The following is a 12,373-nucleotide window of genomic DNA, read 5'->3' on the forward strand; positions in this document are numbered from 1 at the left end:
GTTTTCACAGAAGGGGTTATAGTGACAGTGATTCTGATCCAGAATGAGAACCACGGCATGTGGGCGGGGATCTCTTACAAGCTTCCCAAGGTGATTTTGATAGGTCCCTCCATCATCAGCTACTTTAGAGAACTATCCACCTCCACACTGAGAGCAGTGACAAACAAGGCAGGGTAAAGCAAAGCATGAGGTAGGCCAAGCTCCAATTGTTACTAAGAGAGAAGGGGACCAGGAAGACCCCAGGAGACCCAGAGTGAATATCATGTTCCCTCCCTTCTGAAAACCCTTCAGTACTCAAAACCTAGAAGCAGTGCCTGAAGTTGGTTACCCAGAACACGAGTTCTATGTCGAGCTACTGACAATATTCCCTGAAACCTTACTCTATGCTGGGCACTAAGTGCTTTGACTACATGAGTTCACAGAGTTTTTACAACTGATGAGTCAGGACTGTTCCTCTCCCCTCTCATCGAGTGATCAAACCGAGGCACAGAGATGCTGAGTAACTTGCTCAGGGCGACAGGACCAAACATGGTGGGGTCAGGATCTGAATCTGGGTAATCTGACTCCACTCTTCATTTTGTAACTGCTCTGCTCTCTGGCCCGAAAAGTTTTATGTAAATACAGTGTTTTGTGTTCAAGTAAGTTTGGAGGCTGCTGCTTAAAGGTAAGCATGCTCATTGTTTCTCAGGGCTTCTCAAAGACCAGTCTGCATTTCCATACACCTGTCTGAAACTACCTGTCCTCTGTCTTCCTGCCTCACGGAAGCCAACTCCCACTTTCTTGTCTGTTTTTCAGATTTGCCCTCTCCTCATTATAAGCGCTCTTTTCCTCATCGCCAATCCCCCTTATACTGGATCATTCTCAGCAGCATACAGACGTGCTCTAGTAATTCTCATCTTTATAAAAACCTCTCCCTTACCCTCTTCCACTTTACCACCCATTTCTCTGCTCTCGTTCACATTGGGACCTCTGGAAAGATTGGTCTGGGCATGACATCTTCCCTTCTTCACCTCTCATAGGTATTCAGCTCATCCTGTCTAGCATCTAGCCAGTCACTCTACCACACTTGGCCGGGACCACAGCAATAGCCCGGACTAGTTTCCCTGCAGTTTTTTTACTCCCCCCGCCCCAATTTATCCGCTCTCCACCAGTGGGCAAAGAAGCCTTGTTGAAATGCAAGTCAATTCATGTCCATTGCTTTAAAACTCTTGAATCCTTCCTACATCCCTTAGATAACTCCTTTCCATGGGTGACAGGGCTCTGCAGTGTCTGGCCCCCGCCTGGCCGCAGCCCTGTGCATATCCCACCATGCTGGCAAGGGCCCTGGCACTCACACAGATGTCCATAGCTCTTCCCCTTCTGCCCGCCGCCACCGCTGTCGGTGTCTATCAGTCTTAATTCAAATGTCACCTCCTCAGAGAGGACTTTCTGACCAATTTATGTAAAATATGGCCCCCTGCAGTCACCTTTTTCAGACCGCTTATTACAATCTGAATGCATCGTGTTTACATTTACTTCTGTTAAACAAAAACAATTCAGCTGAGTACAGTCAATTTCAAGGACCTCACTGGCTTCATTGAATGATTCATGAATCAGGGAACATGCCATCTAACGGAAAGGAGCTCTGAGGAACTGTAGGAAATGAAAAATTCATAGGTAGAAGGGAGTGGGAACAAGAAAGTTACAGTGGTAAAAAAAACAACAAAAAAAGCTTGGTTATTGAAAGGCCCCTTTCCTTTAGGGGACACGGGTCTATAGGGCAGATGACCTCTCCAGTGCTGATCGGGCAATTTGGTTGACTGGTTTAAGACTCCATTTCTGGGAGAGCAGAAATTGTAATTAACTGTGGTCTTGTTTTTAACACTGCTTTATGGTCTTTCTTACTCCACTAGGAGGAAGTTCTAGAAAAGCCAGGACCTATGGTCTTGCTCTCCTCTGTCCCCACGTGAATGGAGAGCCTGTGAACCTCCACAGAGGACATAACGTGCAGTGGGGAAGTGCTGTCCTAAAGCGTGAGGCTCACAGCACGTACCATCCACCAGGACAGCCCTCCACCCACTCCCGCCAGCACATGCACCCCTTTTGCTCTACACACATTAGCATACAAAACTGAGCACAGGTGTCACTTCTGTCGGGGAGACTTCCCTGACCCCTTATAACATTCATCTCTCATCTTGTGCATAACCTCCATCAAAGCATGACTGGGCTGATGTTTTAAAAGTCTCAAGCCAGCGCCTTTTCAATGTGGACTAGTATTTAAGAATATAGGCTCTTACGTTAGACTCCCTGGGATGGAAGCCTGACTTCTCCACTGACTTGTGTGTGATTGTGGACCAGGGCCTTAACTTCTCTGTGCTCCCGAGTCCTCCGTGGGCTGCAAAATGCAGAGAATCACGTCGCCGACACCCTCAGGACTATACAAGATACACCGTGTTTCCCCGCAAATAAGACCGAGACAGACAATCAGCTCTAATGTGTCTTTTGGAGCAAAAATTAATATAAGTAAATATAGTAAAATAACACTGGGTCTTTATAATACAGTACAATACAATAATATAATAATATAATGTAATACTGGGTTTTATATTAATTTTTGCTCCAAAAGACGCATTAGAGCCGATTTCGGGGAAACACGGTACATGCAAGGTGCTTAGGCCCCTGGCAAGAGCCCTGCTCTGACATCATCCTCATTTTCAACATAAGAGAACTGAGACTGTCAGAGCTGTTTCCCCAAGGTCTTACAGCTGCTGGGGAACTAGCGAGGGACTTTGCTCTATGCCAAAATGCTTTCCATGGCTTTCTCCCCCTGCTTTCTCCCAGTTTGGCACCACATGGGTTCTACTTTCATGGGGCTCGTTGGGACATGGAAATGTTAGGGACATGCCTGATAGGACAGGCAGTGACTTCTGGCAAAGCTGGTAGTCCTTGGTGGATACAAGAGTATCAAGATATGGCAGAAGTGGTGTGGATAACTGTCATAGCTACTTAGCTGTGAGCTTGTATTATATGACACGCCCCTTTGTGACAGAGTTACTTGTCCATTTTTGACAGAGCTACTTAGGATATTGGGAGAACTCTCCAGGAGGCTGGGGCCCTGCATCAAAAGGAGGGGGAGTTAATGAAATATGTTGTGAGTGTTACTGACTCCACGTATTACCCACATGCCAGGGGACGTGGCTACACAGACTACGTGCCGAAGCCCTTTTACAATGTGCAATAAACATGGTTCATGCCTGGTTCATTATTCAACAGCCAGGTAAATCAAGGAATATCTTTGTGCGTCTCTCTCTCTCTCACACACCCTTAAAAATGTATTCTAACATCTTTAAAAATGTACATTGTTGTTTTTTGGTATGAGAGTTAAAATTTCCAGTTTTTTCTTTAAAGTCAAACAGAAATTTTAAAGCACTTTGAAATAATCTGAGAGCAGAGTCCTAGATTTTTCCAGTTTTCTATTATTGCGTGGTCAATTCATCCATACTTAATATGACATTTATTTTTTAGCAACTTGCCTTTACTGAGTCTTTCTAAAGAAAACATTCAGGTAGGTTTTCAAGAAATTAATTCCCTATTTTTACACGTTCATAATTCATTGGTTTACTTAATATTAAATAATGTCATTACAGTAATAGGCCAATACTGATGTCAATACAATAATTATAACTTGAATCCACAGGTTCTGTCAGTGTAACTCAATTGGGGAGAACTGAAATGGATGGGGCCAGGGTATGAGGCCCGAGCCCGTCAGCCTTGGTGCTCAGCGTGTTTCACAAGCACGAGTCAGATGTTTTACAGACAGGACGGAGAGTGATGTTTAAATGGAAACTGGAGGACAGAACTTCTATTGAATATTGCCAATTTTCAATGAAAAATTGCAACTGCAGATCCTAATTTTGCCAGCAGGTGGCAGCTGCGGCTCATGAGCTGGTTTAGGCCGAGAGCTTGGCCCAAAGCTGGGCCTTTGCCAGTATTAGCGGCTAAGAGAGGACAGACGACTTCCCTTTGGTTACATGTAACCCCTTTGGTCTTTTCTGTTCCTTTGATAGCCTGGTGGCATTTTATCTCCAGGTCAAAGTTGGCAGAATTCCAGGCCTGTGGTGAGGGAACTGAGGACACTAGGAATAGACGGGCGTTCCCATCTACCTTCTGCTATGGGAGCCTGTTTCTCCACTGAAGGGGGAGTGTGGGGCCAATGCCTACATTACTGTGTGGTGGTGAGGAATCAGTCACTTCACATTCTTGTCTATCTCCTTGGAATAGAGAGGAGGGCAGTGTTTCACCTTCTGGGAAAGCTGCTCACCCACATTACCTGCTGTGATGGGCCTGAGCGGGCACGGGTGTTGCTCTCCACTGAACCCCCACTCAGCGCTCCTCAACAGAGCTCTGACCCTGATGCCAGCACTTCCTGGGAGCACTGAGGCCCTGGCATTCAAAGCATTGGTGCAATAGTTTATATGTGACTCTAGGTAGATGGATGGTGGTTGGGCCTGTGATTTCTCTGGAGATAATTAGAAATTGGGGCATGTTGGTGACTCCTCACTCCCCCCAAAAACCTCTGCAGGTTACTGCTCCAGGCGCTTACATGACAGGCACTATGTAAGGACACGGCACAGGAGCAAGCGAAGGGACACTGGTGTAGCGCTGCCTGTGCCCCAGAGGCCCGTCCCCTCTGCTCCGAGGCAGCTTCTTTGGTGCCTCCCCCCATCACGAGCTCTGGCCCAGGCCAGGGCTATGTGTGGTGGTGGCCAGGGGGAGGCATTCTGGAAGGATCCGCCCTAACTGGAGCCTCAAAGTCTGAGGATGAATTGGAGGAGGGAGAGGGATGAGCACTGACTCGAGGGAAGCCTGCAAGGGAGCTGGGCACAGCCTGAGGCGTGGGCACCTGGACAGCGAGAGGGCATGTCCCAGCACCTTGGCTCACCTCTTCTTCCCACCTGTGCCCTGTCACCCTGCACAGGCCCAGGTACAGCAACAGGGAGTGCGGCCCCGTCTGAGCTCTCACAGGCTCTGGCCCTGGAACAGAGCTGGGGCCAAGCAAAGGGAAGCAGGTTACGGTGGAAGAGGAACTTCAGGACAGACACCAGCTGCAGAGGGAGGCCAGGTGGCTCAGAGAGAAAAGGAAGGAGCGGGCAACTGTCCCCCTTGAGCACAGAGAGATGGAGCTGACAGCACATGGATTTGCATAAATCCCACTGCAGCGACCCTGACAGCGGCTGGGTGCTCCTCAGAGAGCTTCCGTGGGCTTCTGAAGGCCCCATGGCATTCCAGCCTTGGGGACTTCCAAACCTGACAGAAACAGAGGTCACTCAGTAACCCCTGTTTTGCATGACCATAAAGAAGGAGTCAGGCATCATGCTTTCAGAGCAAATTTAATAAAGAACGCAAAATGGTCCCAGTGGGCTACTTGGATCCCATGTGCCATCTGTTTTGGTAGCCAAGGGACTGTCCCCTCTGATCTTTCCAGGCCCTGTACAGTCACAACAGCATCCAGATCCTGTGGGGGCTCAGGCTCCCAGCAGCCCCCCCACCCCACGGGGTGTCAGGACTCCTCTCTCCAGCTGGCTCTGGAGCAGCTGGCACCACTGAGGCCCAGGTCCAAGCTGCAAGGACTTCTGGCTCCTCCAGAGGCGGGAGGCCCTCTCTGCCAATGGGGGGGGGGGGGGACAGGGTAGGGACCGGCAGGAGGGGGGGACAGCAGCACAGCAAGGTGAGCTCCTTCACTGTGGGGCTTCAGCACTTTTTGCCCCAACAGTCAGGTTTCCCAAGGTTGAAAAAAACTCCTCCATTTCCTTCTGCAGCAGCTGGTTCCTCCTCTCCGCGTCTTCCCGTGCCCTCTCCGAGTTCCTCAGCTTTATTTCCAGCATCGTATACTTTTTCTTTTCCTGGTCCAATTCTTCCTCTAACCATGACATTCGTTTCCTCAGGTCGGCAGAACCTTCTTCGAGTCTTTAAAATAAAAAAGAAAGATATGTTTTAGTGTTTGGCTCTCTGGGCCTGCCAAGCGAGCTCCAGTTTTGGCAGCCACGTGCCTACTGCACCTAATGAGGGGAAGGATCTGGTCAGGCTGGGCCTGGAGGGGCAGGACATGCAGAGGCTCGGGCTTGGCACGGGGCGAGGCTGCACAGTCCCCCTCTGCTCCTCCCAGATCTCGTGCCTCAGCCATGCAGGACCTGCCTCAGCCTGTGATCCAGAAACGCCAGTGTGAGGATTTGGGCCTCTGGCCCTCAAGCCGGGGGTCTCCCTGAGTCATCACTAAAATGTAAAGCCACTTACCTCTGGCACAGCCAGCTGTCCTGCAGAGGGATGGCTGCCCTGCTGGCTGGCGGGAACAGGAAATTGTCCCTCCACCTGTGCTGTGCTCTGAGGCCCCTTGACCTCTGGCTGCCCTCCTGCTGCCCCTCCCCTTCCCCAGCCAGACACAACAACTTGCACTTGTCACTTCCATCCCTACTCATCCTTCACCCCCCGGCTCAGTGTCTCCTTCTCGGAAGCTTGTCTTGATCCTGCCCAGCAGGTCATACTGCTCCTTCGGCCACCGCAGAGCCACACCATGTACTCCTGTGGAGGCGGACACTGCACTGTACAGAAGTTGGCACATCCATCTTTTCAACCAGACGGCCAGCTCCTGTAAGGCCCGAGGGACACTGAGTCCAGCCCCTGGGGACAGGCCTGGCTACTTACAAGGCACATGATTATGGACAGGACACAAACTTCCCTGAGCCCTGGTGTCCTCTTCTGAAAAATGCAGGGACAGTCTCCCACAAGCACTATAGCTGCAATGGACAGAGACCACATGTGCACAGCACAATGCCTGGTATGTGGTGTCCATGGAATGAGTATGAACGCCCTCCCCAGCCAGGGCCAGGCCAGGCCTCCATCTCACTCACTGAACACAGGAAACGTCCCTTCCCCCCAGCCTTTCGTCTGGGGAGCACAGGCATGGGGTCAGAAAGAAGGCCCCCATGGCCCCTCACTGCTCTGCTCCGCCCACACCCCTGCTGCTCTCCAGCTCAGGGCCTGAGCCCCAGCTTCCTCTCCATGCCACTCCTTGAGGGACCTCGTCCCGTCTCTTCGAAGCACATTCTATGTGTTGACAACCCTCAATCTGCATCTCCCTCCAACCAACTCAGAAACAGAACAAGCACCTCAGACTTCACAGGTCCACAGCTGAGCCCCTAACCCTTCTCCCCTAACCACTCCTCCCGCTGCCCCAGTCTCCTCTCAGCGAACACCTTCTTCCATGGGCTAGGCTACAACAAAAATGTGCCTTAAGTCAGTTCTTTCTCTTACCCCCACATCTAATCACTTAGCAAAACCTTCAGAATCTGGCTCTTCTCCCCATCTCGCCTGCTGCCCCTTAGGCCCACAGCCCCCAGTCTGGCCGAGACCCCCACGGTCTCCTAACTGGTCAGGCTGCCCTCATCACAGCAGCCAGGGGCCTGTCAGTGATCAAAGTGCTGAAGGCCTCCAGACACTTCGAATCTCACTGGGCATGAAATCCAGAGCACGCTCTGCCCCAAAGGCCCCACCCTCTGCTCCCACCTGCCCACTCAGCTCCGGCCCCTCTCCCCTCGCACCGCAGCCCCTCCCACCGCAGCCCCTGGCCTGGGCTCTGGCTCTGCCCTCGGCTGGCTGGCACGCAGCACTGACTCGCAATCTCCTCTCCCCTACACCAGTGCCCTCCAACCCTCTACCCCATGCTCCCCTTCCGTTTCATTGCTCTACCCCTTTAGCTAACCTTACAAATCACATGTTTGAAAATCTATCTCCTTCATGGTCTCTGTGTGCCCCCCACCACCAATGAGAACAGAGATTTTGATCAGTTTCCGTCACAGCTGTGTCCCCAGCAGCTAGCACAGTGTCTGGCATATCACAGACACTCAGTGTGTTCCCTTTGGGGGAGTGTAGGAATCAGGGCACAGGCGAAACAGAGCAGAAAGTTGGCCTACCTGCCCCCTCAGACCACACCCAGTGCTGACTCCACATGTGCAGACATACTCCCCAAGGCCACTGGATGGGGCGCCATTCCTTTCTGTGCTCAGAGACCATCCTCGCTCTAGACCATGGCTCCAACTAGGACGATGGCTGGCACCGCTCCTCCAGGAAGGGGACTTCAGGAGCTGCTGCTGCTGTCCCTTTGCCTCTGGGGGACTTATCTTACCTCCACCCCACCAAGCAAGAGGTAATGAGACCAGTGATGGTTTCCTGAGCACTCTGTGCTGTACCCTGCCACCCATCGTGTCACTTAATCCTCATGACAAATGTGTGAGGTCACCCAGCCCAGAAAGCCTGCCGGGATGGACACTCAGTCAATACACACTGGGGTCAGAAAACCTGCCTGGGACATTGTCAGTACTTGGGGGGCAGGGACTCGAGCCCAGCCAGTCTGACCCAGAACCCACCACGAAACAACACTGCATTTCCCAAGCCTGAGAAACCAAGCCTCTAAGAAGGTGAAAGATGACAAGTTCAAGTGCAAGATTGATTGTGACCTCCTGTGAGGCTGTCTGCAGCCGGCTCCACACGGTAACACTGCCCATGCATTCTGCAGCTTTGGTCTGGGCGGTAATCATCTACCTCTGTGCCTGTCAGGTGCTCCCACTGGTACCCCTGCCTGGTAAACCAGTGCTTACATTTGTGGGGTTTCCCCATAATTTTATTCCTCACGTGTCCTTTCTCCTCCTCGCTCAGCTGGATCCCACGGGCCCTTCGAGTCCTGGTTTAGACGTTGCCTGCTGTGACCCTCTCTGATCTCCCTCATGTCAGGGGCCTCTGCCCTGAAAGCCCCTCTCCTGTCATCCACCCGCCAAAGACACAGCACTGACATACACCTGACACATGCCCAGGACATGGCTACCAGCAGAACAAAAGGGTCAGACACCACCGTTCCAGCTCCCGGGGGAAATCCCAGACTCAGAAGCAGGAGCAGAAGCAGAAGCAGGAATCCCTTCTGCCTCCACAGTCTCTGGTGGAGAAAGGACACCCTCAGAACCCACTGGCGCCATCTTCCAGCAGGTGGGAACTGAGTTCAGAGGTCAGACAGCTGGGCAAGATGGACGAAGGAGTCTGGGATGCTGACAGAAGCACTGAGCACAGGCCCTGCTGATGACCTTAGCTGGAGAACCTGGCCTCTCAGAGCTGGAAACAGCCTCTTCACAGGGAGGCTGGGACAACTGAACTCGGGCCAACTGAGCAAGCTCGCAAGCCTTGGAATGGGGCAGAAAGCGTCCTCCTGTGACCAGGGCAGGTGGGAGGGATTGGCTCACAGGGCCAGCTCCCTCCTCAGAGGAAATTGGATTCCAGTCTGGGAAGGACTCCTCAATCCCTGACAAGCCAGCCATGCTGGCCAGGTCCTGCATTACATGTGGACACATCCCCAGGCCCAGAGCACACCTGGGGGCCCTGCTTCCTCCCTGACTGAGGGCCACACAAGGACCCCCAATCACAGCCCCTCCATGGAAGGTGCTCTGAGCAGCTCAGGCTGAGATTCTGACTCGTTCCTTCAGTGGTTACTCATGGCTCTCTGACTGCTGCTCTGGCTTTCCCAGACACACGACCCCCACTCCTCCATCTCCAGCCTGTCCTGGGGGCATCTCCTGGGGTTGACTGCCCAGGGCCAGTGCCTGGTGAGCTGCTGGCCACGATGGCTCTGTCTGGCCAAGGGGAGACTAGCCTCACGCTGGCCCAGCAGCTGTAGCCCTTTACCTTTTCACACTTGTCTCGTACTCAGTCCTCTGACGGCACAACTCCGCCCTGAGCTGCGTGACCAGGCCCTGGAGAGCCTCCGAGCGGTGGGCATGGTCCTGGGCCAGGCTGCCTGGGTCGCTGGGCTCGCTGCTACTGAGGCAGGTGCCCACCTCATCCAGGCTGCGGCTCAGATCTGGGAATCTGTGGTCGTCGCTGCTGCTGGGGAAGGGAGAGGGCTCCAGGCTCTCCTCCATGTGCAGGGAGCTGCAAACGGAGGAGTCGCTGGCACGGCAGGCTGTGCAGCTACTGAGGGAGCCCCCAGCAGAGGCGTCGCAGGACGAGGCTCCAGACCACGCCATGCTGGCCACGCTGGGAGTGCTGGGAAGGAGGCTGAGCGGGGGCACGTTGTCATACGTGGAGAGTCTCTGTGAGGATCCCGAGTCCTTGAGCCGGTCTCCTGGTGAGGCCCGGTGGTTGCCACGCAGGGACGACAGCCCGTTCATGAGCCAGTTCCCGCCGGAGGAGATGATGGGCACCTCCAGGGGCGAGCTGCCCACCTTCAGGCTCCCTGACCGGGACCCCAACTGCCGGAAGGAAGACTTCCAGTTGGGCAAAGTCTGCATCCTCTTCCCAGGGCTGGTGGTGGCAGGGCCGCATCGGCTCTCCGGGCCCAGGGGAGAGTTTCTGGAGAGTGCTGCTACGGTGGCCCCATCCAGAGACGAGGTCCTGTGTGAGGGCAGGCCGGGGGCGCCAGGGCTGCTGGGATCTGCCTGGCTGTCCCTTGGGACCCCCGCAGAGCCCCATCCCACTGTGCAAGGTGTGACCCCGTGCGGGGAGGTTGGTCCTTCCGTAGCCCTCGCAGTGAAGAGCTGGCTGTGTTTGCGGATCAGGACAGTCATTAGATGCTGGACAAGGGAAGTTCCTGCCAAGAAGACAGAGAAAAGCCTGGCTGTGAATGTCTCCAGACCCGGCAGGGGGCACTGCAGCTGGGACCCAGGGTGCCTGGCTCTGCTTTCTGCCCAGCACCGGGCTGCTCTTCGAGAGAGGACTCAACCAGAGCTTTCCATCAGCCATGCTGGAGGAAAGGACGGCCACTACACCCCCAAAATCCAGGCACAGACAGAAGGATTCTGCCCCTTCCTCGGACAGACAGACATGGGGCCTGGGGCACAGAGGAGGCCCCTCCGTCCAGCTGGGCAGTGGAAGAAGCAGGCACACCACCATTAGGGCTGCAGGGTGAGCGAGGGGCGGGCTGTGCCTAGAAACCAGCCCCTGGGTGTCAGAACCCTCTTGGCTGCCCCAGGTCACTCCCTGTGCTGCCAATGGTGTCTGTGCCTGCGTGCCCATGCTTCAGGGGCACAGGGCTGAGCCAGGGCATGGAGATGTCTTACAGGTGCATGAGGGCGCACACACCCGTACACACAGTTACACACACACAATTCCATGCACACACAGTTCCCTTCTCAGGCCATGGCTGCTGAGGTGCAGCCTGTGGTATCTATGGAGCACCCAGTTTTTCAGGTTGTGGGGTGGGGGTGATGTCAGCAGCAAATGGGGCAGTGGAGGGACTACGGTGTCTGTCACCTGCCCCTTTCCCTCCTGTTACATCAACCAAACAAAGACCAGAGAGCCGGGAGGTTTTCGGGTGATAAGGAAGGTGGAGTGCTTGGGTGGACCCTCCCACTGCAGGTACCTAAGAATCCTGGAAAAAATCAAGTAAGGAATTCTTAAGCCAGAAAATTGGGTGAAGCAGGAAGTCCGCAAAGTCGCTGGGGCGAGCTTCCACCTTTGTGCGTTTGTGCAACCTGGCAGGCAGAAGCTTGGGGGCCTGGGGTGCGAGACCCAGCCAGGAAGGCAAAGGGGGGCAGGGGACCTGAACAGGAGTGCCACCCCCAGGGGCCACGCCGGCAGCTTGGGGAGCCAGAATAGCTCCACAGCCCATCCCTACACCCCCACATCTCTCCCAGGTGACACTCAGCAAGGAATGGCAGCTCTGCCCTTAGCTTGCCTGGCGCCAGTGTCAGTGGGCTCCAGCTGGCATTTGTCCTGCATGGGTTCTGCTCAGCCTCTGCTCTCCTCAGCCAGGACTGGCTGTGGGTTTCTTGTCTGTGAGCGGCAAGGCTCACGCTAGCCCCTGCAGGTCTTCCATGGGCTTCCAACAACAGGCTCCCATTTCCAGCCCAGCTTGTACCTGGACCCTCTGGCAAGTCTGGCTGACACCTTGCCTCTCCTGGCCTCAGGTCCCTGATTTGGGAAACGGGTCAGTAACTGCAGCCCGTGAAGATTAAAATGAAGTGAGATAAGTAAAGCTCTTAGTAGAGGCCCTGGCATATGGAAAGCAGCTGATATTGCTGCTATTTGCATTATTATTATTATTATTATTATTATTATTATTATTATTGATGAGAAATTCCCCAGTGTTTGCAGAGCTCTGACATCCAGAAGCAGCCTGTGACAATTACTTAATTGAAAATTATTTAAGTAAAGCAAAAACATCTGTGTGTATTCAAGGGCAAGGGCACTCAGCTTCTCCACCCTCAGCCTCTCCTGCCATTCTAAGTGCACCAACGACCTACTGTTGCCATCCACAGGGCAAAGGTCCTTTGGCCTTTATAGCTGGACCCTCCGGGGGAGGGGGAGTTGGAGGAGGCGGTGAGGAGGACCCAGGGATGGAGCCACCCCTCCT

The 12,373-nt window shown here is 53.8% G+C and overlaps 1 protein-coding gene across 8 annotated transcripts in view; it reads right to left on the reverse strand.

Moving 5' to 3' along the window:
• Window positions 1-5,353: 5,353 nt before the first annotated feature.
• The window catches only part of ARHGAP22 (Rho GTPase activating protein 22), a 212,290-nt gene continuing 205,270 nt past the window's right edge, over window positions 5,354-12,373 (reverse strand). For all 8 annotated transcript variants that reach the window (XM_019730133.3, XM_019730136.3, XM_019730135.3 and 5 more), the window contains 2 exons: window positions 9,706-10,609; window positions 5,354-5,946 (listed from right to left, as the gene is read on the reverse strand). In XM_019730133.3, the coding sequence (XP_019585692.2) occupies window positions 5,718-5,946; window positions 9,706-10,609 (1,133 nt within the window). In that variant the 3' untranslated portion in view covers window positions 5,354-5,717. The remainder of the gene's footprint in view (window positions 5,947-9,705; window positions 10,610-12,373) is intronic.

This window comes from Rhinolophus sinicus, chromosome 15 (assembly GCF_057876585.1).
Source record: "Rhinolophus sinicus isolate RSI-liver-muscle chromosome 15, RSI-T2T, whole genome shotgun sequence".
Lineage (NCBI taxonomy): Eukaryota > Metazoa > Chordata > Mammalia > Chiroptera > Rhinolophidae > Rhinolophus > Rhinolophus sinicus.